Consider the following 26,422-nt stretch of genomic DNA (forward strand, 5'->3'; position numbering starts at 1 on the left):
ACCTAAGGTATTTCTTTTTTTCCCTCCTGACAATCAGCTGTAGATATGATCCGCTATGCCGGGATTCCCCTTGCTGAGGCCTAGGAAGGCAAAAAATGAAGGGAGGAGCTCAGTCCCCCCTCCATTTTCTGCCTTCCAGAGCCCCAGAGGAGCCTTAGGGGAGCAAAAATGCCCCCCACAAGGCTCTTCTGAGGCTAAGAATCTCCCAAAACAAAGCTTGGAGGGGTGCTGTGTGCCCCTCTCATGCTCTGTTCCTTTTTTTCCTGAGCTTAGAGGAGCTTTAGGGAAGCAAAAACACCTCGCGAGGCTCCTCTGAGGCTAGGAAGCTCCCAGAAACAGGTGGAGGCTGAAAAAAAAGCCATGCCCACCCAGTCACATGGCCACACCCATCAAGCCACGCCCACAGAACCAGTAGTAAAAGTTTTTGAATTCCACCACTGAAGAGATCCATCTGCTGATGGTTGAAAAATCTGTGATTCCAGCCATCATTCTGAAACATGAATGATGCTAGGTACTATAGTTCAACAACATTTGGGTAACAACAGATTTGTATGTTGCATACCACCAATTTGTATACCAATTTTTCTATAGTTGTTCTGCATAGTTAGTTCACAGAAAGTTTAAGTACAATAACCATAAATAATTTAAAATAGGTCAGAATGTAAGCACAGGATAAGCCAATGTAATTAACATCAGCATTCCCACATTTCTCGATTACCTCTCTCTGAGAGTATTTGCTAGTGATATTCATGTTTCATGTAGTTAGCCCATTATTGTACATGAGCAAACCATAAGTCAAAGGCAAAGCTCAGAAGTCTGTGCTATCCCTTTTGAATTTGAGTTCATTGCTATAGGGTGATAGTGATTATCATTTTATCAGCAACTACCCCTTACCAACTGAGTAATAAATAGAAATATTTTACTTTTAGCTGCAGGATTTAGAATACTGGAGTCTAAAGCTTCATACATCATTAACAATGCTAATATAATATCAGTTACCTTATCATAATGACGAAATGCTTGCAGTAAAGTATCAAAATTGTGATAATTTGCCTTTTTCAAATTTTGTCGAATTGCAGTAAAGACAGCACGTTCTCTGTCTTTACCCTTAAGATATTCACTTGGAAGCCGGTTATGAAGAAGGTCCCCAACACCTAAATAAGAGATACAGTCTATAAAAACTTTTTAATTGCTCTGTGATACTTCCACAATGCTATTCTGAAAGTGAATTTGCACCATAATGCAAATATATCCAGATTGGCTTTACTGGTAGACAATAACTATGATGCTGTTTTCTTGTCTCTATTTTAAATCTCTTGTTTCTCTTTTAAATCACATCCTTCCATTAATAAATGTACAAGGAACATAAAAGAGTTCACTAATAACAACAAAGTAAATCAGTTAAATGTAATAAAAAGCTAAGAAAATGACAGGAGGCAAAAAAAAGTAAGGGTAACAGAAAGAAAAAGATACTATCCAGGTATTGAGATTCGAAGAATATATTTGAAATGCTTGGTGAATAAAACCTGAAAAAATAAGGTCATCCTATACCAAAATAATATAAGTAGGCCATCACCACAAAAAATATTTTTTGTTGTTGATTACTTCCTATTTATTTTAGAAGGAACATACATTAATCACACACAAAAAGGGCCTCTGAGAATAATAGTAACATGTAAACATATACATATGGAGGCAGATATATCTCCAGCTAGTCATGTCACAAATAATTCAGAGCTCTATGGGCAAACATCAATTTTTGGAACTCTGCACAGGAGCAACTGAACAATAAATTAAGAAGCACAATATGTTCCATTGCTTTTCCAATTTCTAGACTAGCAGATAAGGCACGAAACAAAATATTTTTAGGTTATGAAAGTGAGCCTTGAATTATTTGAATTATTTCCTTTAACATTTTATTTGGTAAACAACCACTCAGCTCCTTCCATTAATTCTAACCTAGCATGGCCAATGCCAAAAGACTATTAAAATAAAGTCCTGGAAGACATAAATTTGCCCATTTTAGAATAGATGTACCAACCTCATCACAGAGAAGAAGAGAGCATTGATTTTCAGATAATAAAATAAAGTTAACATAATATTTCAAAGGTGTAAAACATAAGAGAAACTATTTTTATGCTTGCCATATTCTTCAGGCCGAATAAGTATTCCAAATGTATGGTCTGGAGGAACATTAAGCGTATCTGCCATGCTGAAAATGAAAATAATTGTTTTTAGTTTTCAGTGAAGTATAATCTTTGTTTTAAATACAAACACTCTTTATACTTGTCAAAGAAAAATATTTAATGAAATATGGATAAAGAAATCATGTTGAAGCCACCATGCCTTGGATTTCCTTGTCTATTCTCTGTTATCATCCATAAATCAGTGAAACACAATAGAAATGTGAGGTTTTGTTCTACAATGCACTTCTATCACTTGGACAACTGAAATAGAGAATAACATATAGGTAACATCTATTATGGGTCTCTGTACCCTTGATTTATTAATTGAAGGCTATTAATTAGTTGATCCATTCACTGTTTTCTCTATATCTTGCTTTTTCTCCACAAAATAATCCTGAGAGATGGGAACTAAAAGGATTCCAGGACATAATCCAACAGGCATATCCATATAATTGGATATGCCTGTTGGAGCAGCTATTCTGAAAAAAACAAAACAAAACATCATTCCCCCAGGGTCTGACATGGTGATAATTTTGTAACATACCCACAATGTACTCTCAAACTTTCAAATGTGCCCACTGGTCCAAGATTGCAATCCCTGGGCAATACTGAGAAAAAATAAATTCATCCAAATGTAGTCTGATTTTCTTTCCTTTGTTTTTAATGCCTACCTTTATTTTGTTTCTACCACTTATTCTTTCAGTATTTTGCATAAAATTGTTTACCCGAACAGAGAATAGTACAATGGGTACGTGTGTATGTATGTGTGTGTGTGTGTGTGTATGTATGTATGTATGTATGTGTGTGTGTGTGTATGTATGTATGTATGTATGTATGTGTATATATATAATCTACAATCTTAAAAACACGACTACAATGACGTGGGAAAATACCCGAACAATGCCCTATATATATATAGGGCATTGTTCGGGTATTTTCCCACGTCATTGTAGTCGTGCTTTTAAGATTGTAGCAACGTTTCGGCAGAATCTCATCTGCCATCATCAGGCTTCTGTATAGTGTTCATCTGTGAGTCAGACTTTCACAGCCGTTTCTGTTTTAAATTTGGGGCTAGCCTACTGCTGTGCCAGAATGGTTTTTTCTTCATCCTGATTGGTTGGGAGTCTTGGTCCGTTTATTGGTCTTGGAGTTTGCTGTGTTCTGCTTGATTGGTGTTTCTAATATTTTCTGTCTGTTTTGTGGCTCTTTTTGTGTCTTGATTGGCTGGCAACATTATGTTCCTGTATTGGAGGCTTTTAGTGCAGCTTGGCTCTGAGTAAATGGATGGCTATCATTTGTTAGGAAGCTAGGTTTCATCTGGGTGCCTGGTTGGGGTGTGTTTGAGCTGGAGGTATCGGGGGGGATCTGTTTGTACCCAGGTGTTTGCCTGGCTTGTGGTGTGGATATTTTTTTGTTTGTGAGTGCAGGCTTCCAGATAATTGACAGTCTGGTGGAGTCATCTCTTCTATTCATGCTTTCAGGTCTTTTTTCAATCTCTATGGCTTCTCTGATAATTCTGTGGCTGGGGTTTTCTATAGTGGCTAGGGTTTTGGTGCCATTGAAGTTGATGCTATGACCTGTGGCTTTCATGTGTTGGACTAGTGAGGAAGTGTGTTCCAGCTTTTTGATTGCATTTTTGTGTTCATCCAGGCGGGTACTTATTCTTCTATTGATCTGTCCAATGTATGTGGCCGGGCATGATGCACAGGGGACTTCATATATGCCTTGGTTTTCCAGGTCAATTTTATCTTTGGGGTTTCTAAGGATGGCTGCTATTTTTCTGTCTGTTTTAAAGGCAGTCTTGATGTGATGCCTGTGTAGTATCCTAGTATCCTAGTATTCCTCACTAGTCCAACGCAGAAGCCTGATGATGGCAGATGATATATATGGTATTCATCTTTGTTCGGGTCTAAGGTACTGTTCTCCATGCCTGTGGAATGATTATTTGGGTATAGTATACCAGAGTTTGAGACATTTTCCTGAATTAAGTCTTGTTTGTCCAAGAGAAAGCAAATTGTCTACAAAAGAATACGGCTGTAGATGAGGTATAGCAGGTTGTTGTTATTGCCTAACTGCTTCAGATAAATTTACAATTTTTAATGCTCTGCAGCAAATTATTGCTATTGGCATCATGGAACCAGGACAAGCATGCATAACAGAGGAACAAGAAAAAGTAAGGTCTCTACCTGAAAAAAATCTCAGAATAAGAACCAAGCTGAGATAAGGCAATGTGGTGTGCTATATGATTATGAATATAGCAATCTGAGTTTGCCAAGATATATCTAGCCCCAAAGAGCTATTGAACCAATTTGTGAATAAGTTCTTAGGAATAATCAATTTTAGAAGATCTTAATGTAGAATTCTCTTAGGTGACTTACGGATCATGAACTTTTCCAATCTGAGGCTGAAACTTTTCCTTGAAATCATCACTTATTTTAGACACAATTTTTGCTGATTTCTTCCTGTAGAAATTAAAAAGAAAAAAGAACTTAGAAGAATAGAGGAAAAATGCCTAAATCAGAATACCAAAGAAGAAGGATTTTTAATGAGTCCTATGTGGGGGAAAAATAATTGTTGACATCTCTCTTCAAATCACATTATCAACAAGTTTTGTAATGCCACAACCAGATGGCAAGTACTATTCAAATTTTGAGTTAATTTTCAAAATCTTGCAATACCAAATGCTATACCAACACAGTTAAATATACTTGATTTAAAGCCATTTTAGTAACATTGTAATTAGGGAAAAGGGTTAGACAAAGTCAGCAAACAAACTGGATCAAGTCAACTAGAGAATAAAGTACTGCAACCTCTTAAAGTATGTGTTTCATTTTGTTGTATTAAGCTCCTTCTGCCAGTTTAACTATTCATTTATCAGACCATATAAGCAAAGAACATAGAGATGAATATTTTGTGTAACAAAAAAGGAGACAGGATTAAAATAGGATCTTGATAGTCAAAGCATTTTAAATCACTGGACCTCTAACACAATTAATCAGAATCTCCTGAAACTGAGAAGTACCAATTATCATACAAAACTCATATTAAAGTATTTCTGAATGTGTACATTTTTATCTCTTAAACAAATATAAAAGGGCTGACAATTAAAAAGAGCAAGAAAAAAATACTTAACTATTTCTATAAAGCAGATTCACAACTAAGGACCCTAGAGTAGCACCCGAAATCCTCAAATGTGTTTGATATGACCCCCACATTTCAAACTATACTTTTAATGTGACCAAAAGAAAAAATAATTCATGGGGATTAATCAGGCTTATGATTAATAATATTTAGACCCCTGACACTATAACTTAACTGATAATACAAAAGTTATGAATTCAAAACATAACTTACATCTGCAGATCATGTAACCAATGTAAAGTTCTACTAATATTCCTTCCATCATTAAAATGTGGTGTTTCTTTACCATAAAGATTAAATCTGTTGAATGTGGATGGATTATATTTTCTATTCACTGCCTCTCCTGAAGAAAATGGGACATGGTCATTTATTGTCAAGGCTTTTGAACTGCTAGGTTAATAAGCCCTCTCCCTGTTTAGCATTCTCAAGTAACATGATAGATGCAAAGGGTTTATTCCAGAGAATTAGGAAGTTTTAGGTCTAAGGGAACTGTCTGCTTCAGTGCATTTTGGAACCCTTTAAATATTAGTCCTTAAATGTAACTTGGGATCTTCCCCTCCCATCTTTTTAAATTAACAGCCATATAGCCACTCATTCGTCAATTCTGAAAAATTCTGCTATTACTTGTTTACAAATTAGAGTTTTTTGAAATGAGATTCTAACCTTACCAGCTTCATCTGTTTTGCACAAAAGTGTTTTATTCTATTAACAAAAATAATTGTAAATATTTTGGCTCAAATTAGTTCCAAATTATTTTAAGGGGTCTTTCAAACATACTATGAGAAAATGCCATTACAAACACCTCCCCCCCCCCACCCCCAGTCATGTAGGAGTGTAGGAACAAGTCAAAAGAAAAAAATGCTTTCATTTTTCTGTTGTTAGCAAAACAAGAACATTTTAAATACACCAGAGAAGACAATGTTTTCTGGCCATGTTACCAAATTGCAATCCAATAAGACATAAATTAGAATAAAATATATGTTGAAAGCAATCTTTAGAGTCAGAGGTGGTATTCAGCAGGTTCTGACCAGTTCTGGACAACTGGTAGCAGAAATTTTGAGTAGTTTAGAGAACCTGCAAATACCACCTCTGACTGGCCCTACCTCCATCTATGCTCTACCTCCTGAGTCCCAGCTCGTTGGCTGGGTCTTCTTTTATTGCCCTGCACAGGAGAATGGAGCTGGAAAGCAGGTGAGTGGGGTGGGGAGGGAATGGAAATTTTGTAGTATCCTTCCCCTGCCATACTCACAAAGCCACGCCCACCAAGCCATGCCGACCATGCCCACCAAACCACACCATGCCCACCAAGCTATGCCCACAGAACTGGTAGTAAAACATTTTGAATCCCACCACTGTTTAAAGCAGTGGTCACCAACCAGTGGGCCAGGGACCACTGGTGGTCTGTGAGAAAATTTTGGTGGTCTGCAGAGAAATGTCCCCCCCAAAGCACTTCCCAAAGCTATTAATCCAGGCTGTGTGGGAATACAAGGCTGTGTTGCCCACATAGCCTGCCCACCTACTGGCCCCCACCCTTTGTCTGACCACAAACCTTACCTTGAGTAGAGCCACGTGAGCTGGAACTGGAAGGTAAGACCAACAGCGGGGGAGAGAAATCTGCCCTGGGGTAGCTTGCTGACATTGGTGGGAAAGTCAGTCCCATATTCCAGAGTTGCAGTAGTCACAGGACTGGTCATCCTGCAGCAGCTCCTCCAGTACATTGCCGGCTGGTGCACCCAGGTGGAGAAGCAGCTGCTCCGAGATGACCAAAGGGCCAGTCCTGTGACTCCTGCAGCTCTAGAATATGGGACTGACTTTCCCACCAATGTCAGCAAGCCACCGTCAGTCAAAATTCATGTCAGTGGTCTGCGAGATTTAAAATTATGAGTTTGGTGGTCCCTGAGATCCAAAAGATTGGTGACCCCTGGTTTAGAGTGTATTAATCAAACAACAATAGCATTGAAAGATGAGTTGTAAGCTTAAATAAAATAAAGGTTTTAAAAGAGGCAGACTAAATAGGGGGGAAGATAATGATTTGGCTTCAAAAATACTAACTTTGAATGAAGTCAAGTGAGATTTTCTTTAAGCATGTATAATATAAAAACAAACCCTAACACTACTCTTATTTAGTTATTCACTGAACCTAGAGATCTCTTAATATTTTAGATTCCCACTATCATCACCCAATGGATATTTTAATCATATCTGAAGATATCAGGAGGGGCCAGGAGGGTGCGCATGAACGGAGAGAAGCAAGCAGCCGGGCTCAGCCAAAGCAGAGCAAAGGCGCACATGGGGCAGGCGGCTGCTCACTTGAAGGAGGGTTTTCCTGCTTACGTGTACCCTCCCCCCAACACAGCCAGCCAGGGGATCGCAAGAGCAGAAGGAGGGGGAGGGGGAGAAGAAGGGTTGCCCAAAGGGAAGCCTCCACCATGGCTTGCCCTTGTCCCTCAGCCACCCGGATTTCCAAAAAGTTGCTAAGAAAAAAGAAAATGAGTAGCAAAGAGCCCCAAGGAGAGCTCACCAGCTTGGCCCAGTGTCAGCTTTCCAACAGAAAGAGAAGACATACATACATGCATACAGACAGACAGACGCGTGCATGCACACACACACACACACACACACACACACACACACACAGACATAGAGACACAAAGAGGGAAGAGAGACAGGGAGAGAGAGGGAGGAAGATAGGGAGAGGGGAAGACAGAGAGATATGGAGGGGAGAGAGAAACAGAAAGACAGGTGGAGAGGGTGGGAGAGAGAGACAAATAAGAGAGAAAAGGGGAGAAAAAGAAATGAGAAAATGATGGAGGGAGAGAATGAGAGAGGAAAAAGAGAGAAACAAATAAGAGAGAGAGAGAGAAGGGGGAGAGAGAGGGAGAAAAAAATGAGAGAGCTGGAGGAAGAGAATGAGAGAGATGGAAAAGAGAGGGAAACAATTGAGAGAGGAGAAGGATAAAGAAAGAAAAAGAAAGAGAGAGGGAGGGAGGGGGAGAGGAAAAAGAGAAAAAAACAGAAAACACCGGGAGCCACAGAAAACATTTCCCACAGAAAACACCAGGAGCCACAAAACCTGGGTAGGCATCACTGGGTGGGGGTGTCATGTGACTGGGTGGGAGTGACGTTGAGTTGGCCATCCCCACACAGGTTTTGTGGCTTCTAGTGGCTTCTTTTCTGTGGGAAACAGGTCCAAATGGCTCTTTGGGCGTTTAAGGTTGCAGACCCCTGACCTAGCTCATAGAATTATTTTAAGATAAAGTGACCTCAAGCTTGGAATCTCAAACTCAGATTGTCATAAAGCTTCCAACACTTAAACTTTTTCATACATTAGAGTAATGCAAAATCTATGATGACACAAAAAAATAAAGAAAATTAAGGAATCAACTTGTTTTATTAAATGTTATTTTATTAATTTAAAAAAACTTTAAAAATAGCATAAAGCTACATTTTACTTGAGCCACTTATCTGGCAGCATTTTTCATTAACTTTCATTCGGTTATTGTTCAATAACAAAACCATTGAGCCTAATTATCTGAAACTTGACAGAAGTTATAACCTTAGAAGAGAAAATTATGCTAGGAAATAATTTTAAACATGCTCTATATTCCAATTTAATAAGCTCATATTATCAGTATTCATCTAAAGGCTTATAGGTAGTCCTTGACTTATGCCACAATTGAAATCATAATTTTAATCACTAGGTGATGCAGTAATAAAGAGAGATGCCATGTGACAGCATTGCTTAACGGTCACAATCCTGGCATGCCAGTTAATGAATTACAGGTCATTAAGCAGGAGTCCCAGATAAGGAATGCTGGGTCCCACAGTGAGGTCTTGGGAAACCTGGGGGAGGTAGCTTATTATCTGGGGGATGCTGCAATGCCACCCATCTAGCCCAGAAGTGTAGAGTGGCTGCAATTTCCCCCCCATCACCCCTTCCCAATCTATGTCCTTTTAGCTGCATTGCACAGTAGTACTTGGGGCTGGGGCTTAAGTACAAGCCTGGGATCTTACAAAATAATACAGAATAATAGATTTGGAAAAGACCTTGGAGGTCTTCTAGCCCAGGGGTCACCAACCTTTTGGACCTCAGGGACAACCAAACTCATAATTTTAAATCCCAGGGACTACTAACCGGTTCTGTGGACAAGGCCTAATTTGTGGGTGTGGCTTGGTGGTCATGTGACTGGCTGGGCATGGCTTGTATGTAAATATTATAAATATTTATATAAGTATTGAATTTTTTTATTAAAAAAGAGCAACTTTTACCCAAAACCAGGCAAAGTAGTCAGGCAGATTGAGTTTCTCACAGCATCACAGATTCATTCAGAAATCTATCTTTCTGCCATTGGCTAATTCAGTCTGTCACATAAAATTTGCTTGCAAGCAAACTCATAAAGTTTGCTAGCAAGCAAACTCACAAAATTAACTCACAACACACCATGTATGTAAATATTGATTTTTTTTTTTTTAAAGAGCAACTTTTATCCAAAATCAGGCAAAACAGGCAGGCAGATTGAGCTGCTCATGGAATCATTCAGTGATCTATCTATCTGCCATCGGCTAGCTCAGTCTCTCAAATTTGCTTGCCTGAGTCTGCACTGAATAATAGCACCTTCAGTCCTAGGGGAGTTTCGGCTGTGCTTAAAAGCAGAGCTGAAGATCTAAAAACTAGCTAGAAAGCAAGAAATCCAATCATTTCCTGCTTCCTAGCTAATCTAAATCTCCCAGCACAGCAGAACAGATGATGGTAGGAAAAAAGAAAAATATCAATTTAGCAGGCAAGTTTGCCGGGTAAGGAGTGGGCAGGGAGGGTTCCTGCGGACCATGTGGGCAGCGCAGCCTTGTGTTTCTGCGCAGCCTGGATTAATTGCTTTGGGGGGTGTTCTGGGGGGGAGATTTCTCTGTGGCACACCAAAATTTTCTCACGGCCCATCAGTGAGCTGCACCTTACTGGTTGGCGACCGCTGTTCTATACCAACCCCCTGCTCAAGCAGGAGACCCTTTACCTTTTCAGACAAGTGGCTGTCCAGTGTCTTCTTAAAATCCTGCAGTGATGAAGTACCTCTAATTTCTGAAGGCAAGCCATTCCACTAGTTAATTGTTCTCATTTTTAGGATGCTTCTCCTTAATTCCAGGTTGCGTCTCTCCTTGATCAATTTTCATCCACTGTTTCTTGTCTTGCCTTCTGATGCTTTGGAAAACAGGGTGCCCCCACTCTTCTTTGTATAGCCTCCCAATTCTTAGAACACTGCTATCATGTCACCCCCAGTCTTTCTTTTCTCTAGACTACCCATACCCAATTCTTGAAACCATTCTTCATGTTTTAGTCTTGAGGCTGGTAATTATCTTACTTGCTCTTCTCTGCACTCTTTCCAAGTCTCAGCATCTTTTTTATAGTGAAATGACCAAACCTGGATGCAATATTACAGCCGTTGTCTTACTAAGGTTTTATAAAGCAGTACTAATACTTCACATGATCTCGACTCTATTCTCTCTTGGTTTATGCATCCAAGGATTCCATTGATTCTTCTGGCTGCTGCCACAAACTGCTGTCTCATATTTAAATAATAGTCAATTAGGACTCCAGGATCCCTCTCACAATTACTATTTTTGAAACCAAGTTTTCACCTAATCTGTACTTGTACATTTGGTTTTTCTTGCCTAGGTATAAAACTTTACTTTTCTCTTCCTCTTCACCAGTCTCAACCAGCTACCATTGCCCCCAGACCTGTATTTCAATTACAGCAATACCACTGCCATTGAGAAATGCCACCTCAAGCCCCACGTCATTGGTTTTTAGAAGCTCAACTTTTTTCCAAGTGGCACATCCCATTACTTCCTCAAGCCACAAGAGTCATTCTTATAATCCTTTGGAACACTTCTGTCTTTCCTAGTCTCACGAAAATGGGCACATGGATTAAGAAAGGAATGGTACACATGATTCGGAGAATGATGTCATAAAAAGCACCACCAGAATGGAACCCCTGCTCTTCCACAAAAAGCATATCTTTTCTCACGAGACCTGAGAAGTATCCCTGCAGTCGTAAATGTGGGTAAGTTGCCAAACATATCAAAGGAGCATTGCAGCAGCCATAACTCCAGGCAAAGATGGTAAGTCCATTTTTTTCAGCACCCATAAATTTAAATGGTTGCTAAACAAATGGTTATAAGTTGGGGGTTACCCATAATTGAACCTCCTATAAAGAACTATTAGAGCTCATGCAAAACCAATCTTTCATTCTTCAACATAGTGATTAAATTAGTAGACCACAAAATACTGTGAACATAATATATTTAGATTTCAGCAAGGCATCAGACAAAGTAGACCACAACCTACTTCTTAGTAAGCCAGAAAAATGGGGAATAGATAGCACCACCACTAGATGGACTCGCAACTGGCTGACAAACCGTACTCAATGAGTAGTCCTTAATGGGTCTAAGTCTACATGGACAGAAGTAAGCAGTGGGGTGCCACAAGGTTTCATCTTAAGCCCAGTACTCTTCAATATCTTCATTAACAACTTAGATGAGGGAATAGAAGGGGAACTTCCCAAATTTGCAAATGATACTAAGCTGGCAGGAATAGCTAACACCCAAGAAGATAGGCTCAAGATCCAGATGGATCTTGACAGACTAGAACACTGGGCCATATCTAACAAAATGAAATTCAATGTAGAGAAAAGTAAAGTCCTACACTTAGGCAAGAAAAACCAAAAGTACACATATAGACTGGGTGAAACCAGGCTCAATAGCAGTAACTGTTAGAGGGATCTTGGAGTCTTAGTGGACAACCAGCTAAATATGAGTCAGCAATGTGTAGCAGCAGCAACCAAAAAAGCTAATGCAATCCTGAGTTGTATTAACAGAGGGATACAGTCAAGATCAAGGGAGGTACTAATACCACTCTATAAAGCCTTAGTAAGACCACACCTAGAGTACTGCATCCAGTTTTGTTCACCACATTACAAAAAAGATGTTGAGACTCTAGAAAAAGTACAGAGAAGAGCAATCAGCATGATTAGGGGACTGGACACTAAAACATATGAAGAACGATTATAGGAACTGGGCTTGGCTAGTCTATTAAAGAGAAGGGCCAGGGAAGACACGACAGCAATCTTCCAATATTTGAGGGGCTGCCACGGAGAGAAAAGGGTCAAGCTATTTTCTAAAGTGCCTATAGGCCAGACAAGGAATAATGGATGGAAACTAAACAAGGAAAGATTTAACCTGGATATAAGGAGAAACTTTCTGACAGTGAGAACAATCAACCAACGGAACACCTTGCCCTCAGAAGTTGTGGGAGCGCCATCGCTTGAGATTTTCAAGAAAAGATTGGACTGCTATCTGTCAGAAATGGTGTAGGGTCTCCCACTTGGGCGATGGGTTGGACTAGATGACCTACAAGATCCCTTCCAACTCTGATTATCTGTTATCTGTTAGGTATGCATTACTATTTCTATGACCATTTTGTTTCCCTTTATCAAATATATTACTATCAATTTAACCAAATCTTCAAAATACATTTCAAGAGAAAATTTAATTTTATTCCTTATTATAAAGTGGAAAATAAACATGTCTTTGCTAAACAAACTATGATCATATACAATTAGAGCTTTTCACAATATTTAGTTGTCCTTTTTACTCACCAACATAATAATCATTGTGTGTTGAAACATATAAGTCATGTCCCTCCTGTGCTTCCTTTTGGACTTCATCAAATGTTTTTCGGGGATTTACAATGTCTGCAGCAGATATCTCTGAAAATCAGTCAATAAATGTAATGAAAGAATCTAATATAAATCATAAATGTTCATATATTTAGTTCCAGGGTTTTTTATTTGTATAACTATAGTAAACCATACTGTGTGTAGCCATGCATGCATGAAATATATTTATAATTGAATAATAGCAATACAGCAATAGTCCTGACTAATGCAACACACTCAATATGGGGCTACCCTTAAAGAGCATTCTGGAAGCTCCGGTTTGTGCAAAATGCAGCAGCCTGCATGATTTTGTGCAGACCCTGGTGTGCACATGTATCACCTCACTTGTGAGAACTGCATTGGTTGCCAATTTGCTTCCAGGTGCAATTCAAGGTGCTGGTTGTCACATTAAAGCTCTTCATGGCTTGGGATCAGGTTATCTGACCCATTAGAGCAGGGAGGCAGGGAATGTCACAGGTCCCAACCCTGAGGGAGAGACACCTGGTGGGACTCAGAAGGGCATTCTCTGTGGTGGCTCCCTCCCTCTGGAACATCATTCCCCCCGATTAGAATGCCCCCCTCTAATACTCTTCCAGAAGGCACTGAAGACCTAGTTCTGCGAGCAGGCTTGGGGAACCCAGAGCGGGATGGATCCCATTAAATGGCTGGTGTGATCTGCTGTCCTCGGGGCGGGGGATGGGAGTTTGGGGGTGATTTTGTTATATTGTACTTTATTAATTTATTTGATTCTTTTTGTTAGTTTTTATTGTTTTACATTCTGTAAGCCGCCTCGAGTCACCATGGGTGAATAGGAAGCAATATAAATTCAATAAATAAATAAATAAATATGATATGTCTGTATGAATCAGTTTTATAAATTAAAACTTTTTGGAATACATTTTAGTAAAATCCTGAATACAAAGAATGAAATGAGGATGGTGTGCTGTTAATCAACAAACACACCAACAATTATTATAGCAGGAACAGTTTCTAGAATTTTTCTTGACTCATGTTCTCAAATTTGTTCATATCAATATTTGGTTGGTTTCTTGTATAAAAATGTATAAAAATATAATTATTTCCTCTGTTGATTTACTTTCATTCATTTGAAAATAGTTGTTTAAAAAATTGTCTGAAATCAGTGCTCGTTCTTTGGTAGATTTAGATCAGATAAAAGCAACCACCATGCATAAACCATGCATAATACTCAACATTTTCTATCTAGTGATCACTGACAGAGGTATTTATATATTTATTCTTTCATCAGGAAGAATATGGTTATTCTTCCAAAAGTCCATCAGAAAAAAAGAGATAAGGATACTGAAAATTTCTTTACCTGAATTGAACAGGTCCAATGAGACCTGGCTACAATAACTGTGTTGTTTTGATTCAAACATATGTGAAATGGATTAGGCTGAAAATTATCCTGGCTTTTAACAGAACCTTACTGGGATTTAGTTGGAAGATTCATTACATCAAAAGACATTCAGAGGAAACTTTGGGGGGCTGGAGGGATCACAATATACAAGAGGAAGGTCTATCAAATATCTCTTATATGATTTTCTCCAAATTTGGTGGATGCAGCAGGATTGGAGCAACTTAAAATACATGAAAGGCTGAGTATCATTTAGTAATCAGCTCTATAGATGGGTTTACTGAATATGCTAAAAATAAGATGCTTTGGGGGGCTTGGTTTAATAAGATGGGTATACCTATCCAATGTAATTTATAAATCATTGTTTATGGATCAACATTGTGCATGAACTATATCATTAAGATTTGTTCAAAAAATCAGGGTTAATAAATTATGGGATAGCATGATAGATCAATCCAACTTAACTGTAAATACATCTGAAGCTAACAACAGCAAATCAGATGCTTAATTTTGATGTTCAGAGTTTATCTCAGAATATTGTTTTGGTATGAGCTAATTTGCCTTAGGCATGAAACCTAGTTGGGTGACTTTGGGTTAGTCACTTTTTCTCAGGCAGTTCATACGGTTGTTGTGGGGAAAATTGGAAGAGAAAGAAGTAATATATATGTTTATTATATTGAGTTATTTATAAAAAATAATAAAGATGAGATAAAACAAATAAATAAATTATTCAATTCCATGTTAAATTATAGCATGAAGTGACACTGTATTTTCTTACTAATTTTCCTACCTTGTTTGACTGTTGTTCCAAATCGAGTATTATTCACATCCAATCCTTTAGGCATTCGTAGAGACTGATCATGAGATTTTCCAAGAGGAGCCTGACAGTTACTTAAGTAGACAGATTCTTTCTTTTCTTTAATTTTTTGTTGGAAATATGTTTTAGGAGGTGGATTAACTAATGATGATGCCTGAAGAAGTTTTATCCCATATAAAATATATTAGTGCTGAAATACCTTCTGTTATGCTATCATATTAATTTTATTAACACTATGGCACAACATCAGCTATTAATTTGATTTAGAACAGGAAAAAAGTATGAATGATTTTTTTTTGAAGATACTATTATTGTTGTGTAAACTAACATCTTGGAATTTCTTCTATTTGTTCATCATTTCTTATGTTTGTTATACATTACTCAAAACATTCAATTTAAATATAATTAAATATGAAACAATCAAAATTTCATAGACACACTGGTTACCATTAAAATACATCTATTACAAATCATGTAATATCATTTAAGGTGTAACTAATCCTTCGTTTTTCAAAAATTATTACAAGCGGTGGGTGACTCTACCATACTCAGTTTTACAAAGAGCTACTATTGTAAGTCCCTGAAAGATTGTCTTTGGTGACAAAAAATATATAGTACTGATATCTTTGTTATGGACACTACAACCTTATAGATGATTTAAAAAAAAATGTGTTCCAAACACATTGGGGACCAAGTGAATGATACTTTAAGACTATCCTTCATTAAAATGATTTATATAAACTGGAATACATACAGAAAAAAGTTAATAAGAATGATCAGGGAACAGGAAACTAAACTGACTTACCTGGGTATTTTAGATTTTTAAAAAGGCAGTTAAAAATAGGGAAAAATAATATAAATACCCGAAGAAGTGTCAAAACAAAATAATAACCTTCTTTGCCATCCCAGGGTAATAATGATATAAGTTACAGGACTACAAATTCTAAATAAATTTTAGGGAAAACTTTTTGACAGTAAAAACAGTGAACCTAGCTGGTAAAAAGGTATCATGGGCTTTGTTTACTAGATGTATTCATGTGAAGTATACAAGGAGAGATTCAACCTAGAAATAAGGTGAAATTTTCTGACAGTGAGAACAATCAACCAATGAGAAAGCTTGCCTTCAGAAGTTGTGGGAGTTTCATCACTGGAGGCTTTCAAGAAGAACTGGACTGCCATCTGTCAAAAATAGTGTAGAGTCTCCTGCTAGGGACGGTTGGACTAGATGACCTGCGAGATCCCTTCCAACTCTGTTAATCTGTTTATCTGAAGTATTGACAGCCACTTGTTGGGACCACTTTTATTTGTATTGATGAAGAAGTAAAATCTAAGTGGTTCCTTCCAATTCTACAGGTTTACAAGTTTATGGTTCTCCCTAGCTTATTGCTCTTCTTTCTATTAATCTTATTTTTCTTGATGTTCATTTTGTTGCTTAGTAGAGAAATCATTTCAATAATCAAGGTAGGACAAGACTATTTATCACACTTATATTGCAGAGATTTGACTGATATAAGTTATGGAAATACCAGTTATAATTTTGCACAGGAAATCATATTTCAACACGTCCATCAAGTTTTCCTTATTCAGAACTAATCAAGATTCTGTTTCTCATCAATAAAATAAAGTATGGCTTCTTTGTTTAGAAAAAAAGAAAAGATATGCATATTCTTACATTCTCTGAAATGATGGTTGTTATTCCATGAGTCAAATATGATGCAATATCAGGATCATTTGCTCGGCCATAAAATACTCTTTCTTTACCTGTAGGAGGATTGCTGGTGTTTCGAAACTTTTTTACAACAGGTGGCGTAATTGGCTATAAGACAACATGAAAACCATTTTAAAGTGTACATTCTTATAAATATCTTTATTTAAAAATTAGATGTGTCTTAACTGCATTAGTTCATTAATACAGGTAGGCCTCGATGTATGACCACAAGTAAGCCCAGAATTTATGTTACTGAGAAATATGTTAAGTGAGTTTTGCCCCTTTTTACAACTTTTCTTGCCACATTTATAAAGTGAATCACTGAGTTGTTAAGTTAATCTGACTTCTCCATTGACTTTGCTTGTCATAATGTCGCAAAAGATGATCACAGAGACCCCGGGACATTGTAACCGTCATAAATATGAACCAGTTCTCCAGCATCTGAATGTAAATCATGTGACCATTTAGATGCTGCAATGTTTGTAAGTGTGAAAAATGGTCATGTCACTTTTTTCACTGCCATTGTAGCTTCAGACAGTCACTGAATGAACTGGTCTAAGTCAAGGACCACCTGTATATACTCAAAGCCTTAGAGCAAGGGTCTTCAAACTTGGCAAGTTTAAGACTTTTGGATTTCAACTCAGGGATGGGATCCGACTGGTATAACTACCGGTTCTGTCTATTAGCATCGCATGTGCATGTTTTGCGAGTGTAATTTACAACCTGCTGAGCTGCCCGGACAGCTGAGCAGTGCTGTGTGCAAGTGCGCAGCAGTTGGAAAGCCCTTTTTTCCTGCTTTTTCAACTGCAGCTCTGTCATGGAAAGCAGCTGCACTTGAAAAAGCAAGAAATAAAGGTCAGGTAAGAGCCCGGGCAGGATGGGTGGGCCACAACAGCAGCAGACATAGAACCGGTTCTATGTCTGCTGCTCTTCGGAGCAACCGGTTCTACAGAGGTGGACAGAACCGGTAGATATCCACCCCTGCTTCAACTCCCAGAATTCCTGAGCTAACATGACTGCAGGAGGAATTCTGAGAGTTGAAGTCCACAAGTCTTAAAGCTGTCAAGTTTGAAGACCCCTGCCTTAGAGTAATAACACATTTATTAGAATTAGATAATATATCACTAATTTGTCAAATTTTATAGTATAGTTCATCAAAAGATATAATTATTGGAAAGGAGGGTAAAGAGAAATACTGTAGATATGACATTAATGTCCTTTAATAGTCATTCCCAAACTGGTGTACTCCAGGAATGTAAGCCACAACTGATAATTATCAACCAGCCTAATTACATTAAAACATTTCAAACAGAAGTAATGTCTGTAATATTATTAATATTCTCACTGATTGTTACTCTACAAAGGATCTCAACTGCTAGCAATTGAAAACAGAAGTATCTTTTAAAATCCATAAGTCTTATATATCTTGATTGTTCTGAAGAGATATCTTTGTAATTTTTCATTACAGTATTAAACAACATAGCACACTATTTTTAAGTATATGAAGCTATTCTCTAATTGTTTTCTCAGAGGGTAATGTAACTGAACCATTGGTAATAATCATTTAAAAAACAGCTTAAATATGTGGAGTGGCTACTCTGAACCTAAACATTCCATCAGAACTACTTTTTTTATGAACCACTTTTTTCACATGTATACATGTTTTTAAAAGCACCTTTAGGATTCCCTTTGCATGATTGAAGTCTTACTTCTAAAAAAAATAAAAATTACAGTTTAATACAACAAAATTACAATTTGACACCAATAATAGCCAAGCTCAGAGAGTAACAAGGACTCCACAATTGTCTGGGTTGTTTGATAAAACTGGAACTTTTGTGTCAGCTATCAATAAACACATATAAGTAGACTGTATGTGTTTAGAATACACATAGATGTATTAAAAACTTTTGGTTAGACATGAACTGAAACATAGAAATAACCAAATTTGCATACAATTCAAAATAAAAAATAAAAAAAAACTAAGAAGGAAACAAAAAGACCAAAACACATTCTCTTCAGCAGCCAAAATCCAGATACGCAGTAAAAAGCCAAGCATAAAACAATCAAAGAATTACCAAGGAGAACCACACCCCCACCAATATTGGCAGGGCAAGATGCTCTATATAAACAGGGAGTAAATAAACTCCACACTCACAATTATGATGTTACATGGTTAGGCAATGAAATATCTGAAAGCGAACAACCAAGTTCAAAGAACAATAAGGATCCATAGTTCAACCCTGAGTTACATGTATTCTCTTCTATTGGACCTTTGGGTTGTGATGCCTACAAGAGTGAGTCTGATATATCTGTATCAATACACACACACATACACACATGCACACACATACACGCACATGCAAGGTGGTTAAATGGAAAGATAATAGAATGAAGAATTAAAATACTCACTCTGGGTAGGATTTCAGTAAGACAAGTAGCAGCAGTTTCTCCAATTGGTATCAACTTTCCAGCCTGCAAAAAAGTGAACAAGTGAAACTACACAGGTAAAAGACATAGGAAAGAAAATGAACTCGTTTCAGAGTTTAGCTAGGTAATTTCCTTATATGGATTAGACAGCATTCATTTTACTTTCACTAGGTCCTGATAGGGTTTGGAGGGTCCCATCCCAGAAGACCATCTAACACTGGCCCGGATTTTTGTTACTGTACAATTACAAAATGTCTAGGTTGTGGTCTGGCACTAACTCTTCCCAATCCCATTTTGCTCTGGCTTAAGAAAGTTCTTATAAAGTTAGCATATTACAACGACCTCGGGAAAGGGGGTCAATCTCCGAAAATCTTACAAGATGCCGAAGCTGACAAATGTTAGTCTAAAAGGCAGGAGATGTGGGAGTCCTTTGGGCAACGAAGAGCTCGGACGGCAACTAATCCCAAAGCGGAAAGACCGAGATGGCGCTAGGGATGAACACAAGATATAAATACTTACTGCGGGGAGCTCAGGAAACCGATCGATAAATTTCCCCTGATACACTTCCTTAACGGTGCCGTGTAGCCTCTTAACCGGTAGTCCGCCCACCATCCTGACCAGCTGGACAATGGCGGAAAGAGGATGTTTCCTCGGGTAACCTAGCAACGGGAAAGCTTTCCGCTCCGCTCTCTCTACTCCCCCCCCCCCCATCTCACAGGTAAATTAACTGGATGCACATATATATATATATTCTGAACGATTTGCAGGGTCGCGCCGATTTGAGTCATGGATGTACCATATGTACTATAATACATCTACTGTACCACGTTCCCCGCAAATATTCTTGCCTACCATCTACTGATTGTCGGAATTCTTACAGTCCCAAAAATGGTGGGAGTATTTAAGGTGGCTGACTTTGACTTATAACAACAACCCACTGATATTCAGATAACACTGAGAATTTGACCGTTATTTCGTGACATAAGAGGGATTTGAATGCAGATCTTCCAGTATCAATATATATCACATGTAATCTAAATAAATATGGGGCAGCAATTACATCCTAAAATGCAAGGCTTAATTCAAGACATTGGGAGCAGGGCAAGTAAACAGTCACTGGCTGGGTTCACATTATTGCTAATTGATAAATACAAACTATAACAACTGAGTGAATATATGATGCTAATCACACTGTAGCTGATTGCAACGTTTGAACCTAATTGGAATCAGTTGTTATTCAAATTTGAAGTTCACACATCTTAAAGTTGCTAAAGTTGAGAAACCAACAACAAATCATAATATCTTGGATACTTTCTCAACTGGCAAACTGTATGTTTTTTTTAACTTATGGAAATATAATGTACTTAGACTTTCTAAAAATTGAATTTTCTATTAGTTGCTGAATTTGCCCAAATTTCCTAGTGATAAACTTTGCAGGTCTCCCTCTCATGAAGTTCATAAACTGTGAGCCAGATTCAGTAGTGGTTAATTTTTCCCCAGTATTGACCCACATTTAATGAAATATTCTTCCAGTGAAAGCATTGATTACCCGTATACATATTCAAAAAAAGCATTGTTGAACCAATAGGCATTTGATTCTTAGACATTTTTTTTTCATTATTCGTAGATTTATTTATTTACTGAATTTATACAGCTGCCCAACTTGAGCACTGCGATTCTGGGCAGCACAAGAACAGAACAAGATAAATAATTTATATTAAAATACAATCATATATTAATAGATGCCAAAGGTTCCCATTCATACCTGTCTTCAGACTCCAATTTTTCAGAGTCTATTGCCTGATGAAAAACTTAAATTTATAAGCCTTTCTGAAGTCCAATGAACTATCCAAAGGCCAAGTTTTAGTGCATTTTATTTTGCACTTTGTTCTACTCCTACCAGAATTTCCTTAGCTGGGGCAGGCTGTAAATGTTGTGAAATGATTAAATAAAAATAATAAAAGATTGGCTTTTTAAAAAAGCATCAGTCTCCAGAAATTCTTTGAATTGCTTTGTTATTTTTATTTGCATGCCTGTTCTGAAACTAAGTAAAGGTAGTCCAAGTTCATGCTTTCAATCATTGATTGTTTGGGTATTAATTGTACTAAAAAAAAAAGGCAGTTCAGAGAATAAGAAGCAAACTCAGGTTTATATTCTAAACTTATGGTTTTATTCTCACCACAAGATGGCCTCATATTTTATTTTTATTTATTTATTTATTTGATTTGTCAATTGCTTACAAGATAATAGGTATAAGTATATACATAGTTATGAATACACGAAATGGGTACATATAAGAAAAATAAAAGAAACAATAGGACAGGGACGGTAGGCACGTTGGTGCGCTTATGCACGCCCCCTAGGGATGAGGTCAATAGTAGACAGTCTAAGGTTAAAGTTTTTGAGGTTTGGGGAAGAAACTACAGAGTCAGGTAGAGTATTCCAGACATTGACCTCTCTGTTGCTGAAGTTGTATTTCCTGCAATCAAGTTTGGTGTGGTTAACCTTGAGTTTGTATCTATTGTGTGCTCTTCTGTTGTTATGGTTGAAGCTGAAGTATTCATTGACAGGTAGGACATTGCAATGTATGATTTTATATACCATACTTAGATCAGACCGAAGATGGCGTAATTCAAGGTTTTCTAGCTCTAGAAGTTCAAGTCTGGTGGCATAAGGTATTCTACAACGAGTAGAGGAGTGGATAACTCTTCTTGTGAAATATTTCTGGACTTTCTCAACTGTTGCTAATAACAGATACGTAATGTGGGTTCCAGACCGATGAGCTGTATTCGAGTATTGGTCTAGCAAATGTTTTGTATGCTCTAGTTAGTAGTGTGATATTACCAGAGAAAAAGCTACATAGGATTAAGTTAATAACTCTTAATGACTTTTTGGCTATGTAGTTACAGTGGGCTCTAGCACTTAGATCATTAGAGGTGAGTATTCCAAGGTCCTTTACAGAGCTTGGATCATCAACAAGATCTTGACTATTCAGCTTGTATTTTATTTTCTGATTTTTTTTGCCAGTATGTAAGACAGAGCATTTATTTGTTGAGATTTGAAGTTGCCATTTGTTTGACCACTCTATATTCTATAGACTTGCCATTGAACAACTAGACAAAGGGGTTAGAAAATATAGAAATGTTGCCTGCTTTAATAAAGGCTAGATTAGAAACCTAGCCAAACTAGTTTACTATCACCTCTGAAGGAGTGTCAGAAAATATGAAATTAAGAGATAATTAAATGTATAACAATATAACAAATATTATGCCCAATTCCCATATAAAATGTACTGTTCTTACTGTTTTTTCCACAATCAATAAAATATAAATCATTCATTCAGCAAAATATGATTATTAGTTTATTGCTATAAAGATCCATTATCATTATTCAATACTATAAATAATGTTACCTTTACAAAATTAAGTTTATTTCATTTAAAGAAGCAACATAATTAGTACATTTTGCTTTGTATATGATTGAAGGACCTGTATCAAGTAAAAATTGTGCATTAACAGAATAAAATTATTACAAATGATTCTAACTTGACACTATATTTTAATTCCTAGATTCATATAGCAAACTAACAAGCCATTTTATAGCCCAGTGCAATGCATATATCAAATTAGTCTCACTCTTGCAATTTTTTTCTAGTTTGATTGTGCTCACTGTCCTTTAAAAAAACAATTACTGATTTTAGCCTGATAATGCAAGACAATATCTTCTAGGCATGTTTCTTGATAGTGATTAAATCAGCTGTTGAATCTTTACCTGCATACCCTCCATATCCCAGTGCTGAGATGGCGGCTTAAATTTCTTGGGGACGTGTCTTTACAAAAGAGACTGTATCTTGGTGCGAGCCTGCTATTGATGTAGGTACAGCCAAATCAGGAGATTATACCATAATTCAATTAAATAATACCATAACCTTTCAGAAAGTTATGTTTTCCATTTGAAAATGAAATGAACCTATTATGTGAACAATAATCTGCAGAGCTGTATTGTTTGCTGCTTTCTCCTATCTTAGTGCAGGACTCTATACCTTAGTTATCATTTCTATTCTGGCGGCTGGAAAAAGCAAATTGTCTCCTGACCCTATATTCTTTTGGATTGGAAATAACACCCCTCACCCAAAATCCTTTGGTAAGGTCTTTTCTAATAGGCAACAGCAGGACCTGACAGGCAACAGCACTCTCCAGATAACTACCCGCATCCACAAAACTTAATATCACCACCAGAACACAGAACACCCAAGGCTGTGCTGCTACCGGAGCACTATAAACCAAGAGATGAGAGACATCAAAGGGCAGCAAGTAATGACACCAGAGATCCTTTCAGTTTTTGAGGTTGACCATTGAAGGGACTTTATAATAAGGAATCAACAGCTATTTGCTGACCTCGTCTATCCTGTTTATGCCATCTGTTGAAGAAATCCTGCCCTAACTTAATTCACTCAGAAAGAAGATACAATAAGAAAATTTTGGTGGTGACAGCAGGTTTCCAGACAAAATTCCCTCTTCTAATCTTAAGAACATAAACAATAATTAGAGCTATATGAATCAACCATTAATACTTTGCAGGTATCTAAATAGCCGGCCAGTTCTGCTTTTCAACTAAACAATACCATAATTCAGTTTCTGTAATATTCTGGAGATAGAAACAAATTGATACCAAAGAGAAAGGGGAAGAACTAAGGGCAGCTGGCTTGCTTTCATTTTTAAAAAATGAAGAAAATGGCAGTCTTATTGCAGATTAATTGTGGAAACAGTGTCTGATGTGAATTATGAATCTCAGGCTCTAGCTTTAAAGACTACAGAATGGATTATGAAAATAAAGACTTTAGAGATTTCACTACCTCTTTGTTATCATCTATTGATTGTCCGCAGTTCTGCAATTGAGATCAGATAGATTAAATATTGTAAGATTCCTAAACTGTCTGCTAAAGTTACTGGGACTGTTTTGAGAACTGATAAGCAAACTGGATGTCAGAACTTGTCATGAATATTATTGAGAACAGAAAATAAAGTCAATAATATAAAAATCTTAACAAAGAATTTCAGAAAGCTGTTAGAAAAGACAAGAAACAATATTACATTTATTAAGACATCAAACTCAGAAATTCAGATTAAAGTGCATTGATGAGACAGATTGGGGAGAGATCATTTTGGAGGAGGTTTATGTTAAGTTTGGAAGGTCGGGTTTCAGAGATGAGACTCAGGTTCAGTAAACAACAGCTCTTTATTCATAGGATAGATCAGACTCAGAAAATAGCAGCTGCGGCGGCTCTTTTATAGAGCTTGCCGTGGCTTGGCGGCCAATGACATTGTTTTGAGTCTCCTGCGCTTGGTTTTAACCAATAGCAACAGACCCTTAGCGAGCCAATCATAACCGCCCAGGCTGACCAATCAGGTAGCGGTTGAAATGGACCAATGGGAACGCAGGGTTTCAAGCCTGCTAATATGGAACACCCCTCCCCTCTTGGTATCGTCCAAGGGGCGGGGTGACGTAGTTACGTAGGTAGGTGGGTCTTCGCACCTGCCTACTTGACCTGCGTGCTTCATTCAGTCTCTGGTCGTTGGCCGGTTCGGATGGGCTCCGTGTCGCTCTCAAATTTCCCGATGGAACCGCCTGGAAGGGTGAGCTGGGCCTATAGCTGCGACTCCCGACTGGTTCGCCCGGGTTGGTCGAGTCGTTCGCTTCGCCGCTCCTGCCTGGATTATCTGGGCTGGTTGGGTTCTGTGTTTGGTTCTGTGTTTTCAGGTGAGTATGGTTGGTTAATTATTTGGCTTCTGCTAGCGGGGTGTTCTGCTTGTGTTGAGTTTTTTTCTTTTTCGATATTTGAGGTTCCCCCCACTGATTCCTTTGTTAAAGTCTGTGCTGGCTAGCCTTGACCGTAGCTGGTTGATGTGGCACTTCCAGTGTCGCCCATCGGTTGTTTCTAGGCGGTATGACCAGGGTCCGGTTATTTGGGTTATCCGTACGGGTACCCAGAGAGGGTCCCCGGTGAAACTTTTTGCAAAGATGGTGTCGTCGATGTTGAATGCGCGATGTTGGCTGGTGGAGCCCGGGGCTTCCTCTGGATTATATATGGGATGTAATTGGTCTAGTGGTGAACGGAGTCTTCTGCCCATAAGTAGTTCCGGTGGGCATTTGTTAGTGGTTGTGTTTGGTGTTATATGTTGTATCAGCAGCATTTTATTAACTTTTTCCTGGATGTTGCCGTCTTCAATTTTTTGTATGGTTTTTTTGGTAAACTGAACCATTTGTTCCGCCCGCCCATTCATAGCCGGGTGAACGGGCGATGTTAAAGCATGTCTGATGCCTTGGGCGGCCAGGTATTGTTCGAATGCCAGTGCCGTGAACTGTGGCCCATTGTCGGACACTATCACATCTGGCAAACCACTCTTTGTGTGGCAAAGAGTTTGTTAAGTTTCGTTATGATGGCTTCAGTAGTTGTTTTTTTCATGGCACAAACTTCCAGCCAATTTGAATATGCGTCGACGGTAATCAGAAATGTGTGTCCATGAGTGGGGATGGCGAAATCAACATGGATTCATGACCAGGGGCCTCTGGGTGTTTCCCTTCCAGGGGTGGTGCTGTGGGGGTGGTGGATTGCATTTGTTGACAGCTGTTGCATGTGGTTACCCATGATTCGATCTGCTTGTCCATACCTGGCCACCAAGCGTAACTTCTTGCCAGGGCTTTCATTTGGACGATGCCCGAGTGCCCTTCATGCAGCATGTCCAGTACGGTTTTGTGCAAAATCCCTGGTATCACCACCCAATCTCCCCAAAGTATGCACCCTTTTTGAGAAAAAAGTTCAGTTTGCCGGTTTCTGAAGGCTTTAAAACATTCATCTTTGTCATTCTCCGGCCAACCCCGTTCTACCCAGGTCGTCTTGCACGTCTGGAAGGGGTGAATGGCTTAAGGCATTGGCGTGCAAAATGTCCTTACCGGGGCGGTGCGTGAGCCGGTAATTATAGGCGGCCAAGAACTCGGACCACCTAGTCATGCGAGGTGACAGGATATTTGGGGTGGCCTTGTTGCCCACCAATATGC

At 38.2% G+C, this 26,422-nt stretch overlaps 1 protein-coding gene across 1 annotated transcript in view; it reads right to left on the reverse strand.

Annotated features, from left to right (window-relative positions):
- EFHB (EF-hand domain family member B) overlaps positions 1 to 19,990 on the reverse strand; it is a 31,772-nt gene extending 11,782 nt beyond the window's left edge. Inside the window, exons 1-9 of the mRNA XM_026708216.2 lie at positions 19,883 to 19,990; positions 19,346 to 19,408; positions 16,901 to 17,044; positions 15,202 to 15,382; positions 12,977 to 13,087; positions 5,541 to 5,670; positions 4,565 to 4,648; positions 2,145 to 2,212; positions 1,000 to 1,154 (exon numbers count right to left, since the gene is read on the reverse strand). Coding sequence (XP_026564001.1) covers positions 1,000 to 1,154; positions 2,145 to 2,212; positions 4,565 to 4,648; positions 5,541 to 5,670; positions 12,977 to 13,087; positions 15,202 to 15,382; positions 16,901 to 17,044; positions 19,346 to 19,408; positions 19,883 to 19,975 — 1,029 coding nt within the window. The 5' untranslated portion in view covers positions 19,976 to 19,990. The remainder of the gene's footprint in view (positions 1 to 999; positions 1,155 to 2,144; positions 2,213 to 4,564; positions 4,649 to 5,540; positions 5,671 to 12,976; positions 13,088 to 15,201; positions 15,383 to 16,900; positions 17,045 to 19,345; positions 19,409 to 19,882) is intronic.
- Between the last annotated feature and the right edge of the window lie 6,432 nt (positions 19,991 to 26,422).

The sequence above is a fragment of the Pseudonaja textilis genome, chromosome Z, assembly GCF_049901715.1.
Source record: "Pseudonaja textilis isolate UNSWEBS1 chromosome Z, rPseTex1.2, whole genome shotgun sequence".
NCBI classification, from domain to species: Eukaryota; Metazoa; Chordata; class Lepidosauria; order Squamata; family Elapidae; genus Pseudonaja; species Pseudonaja textilis.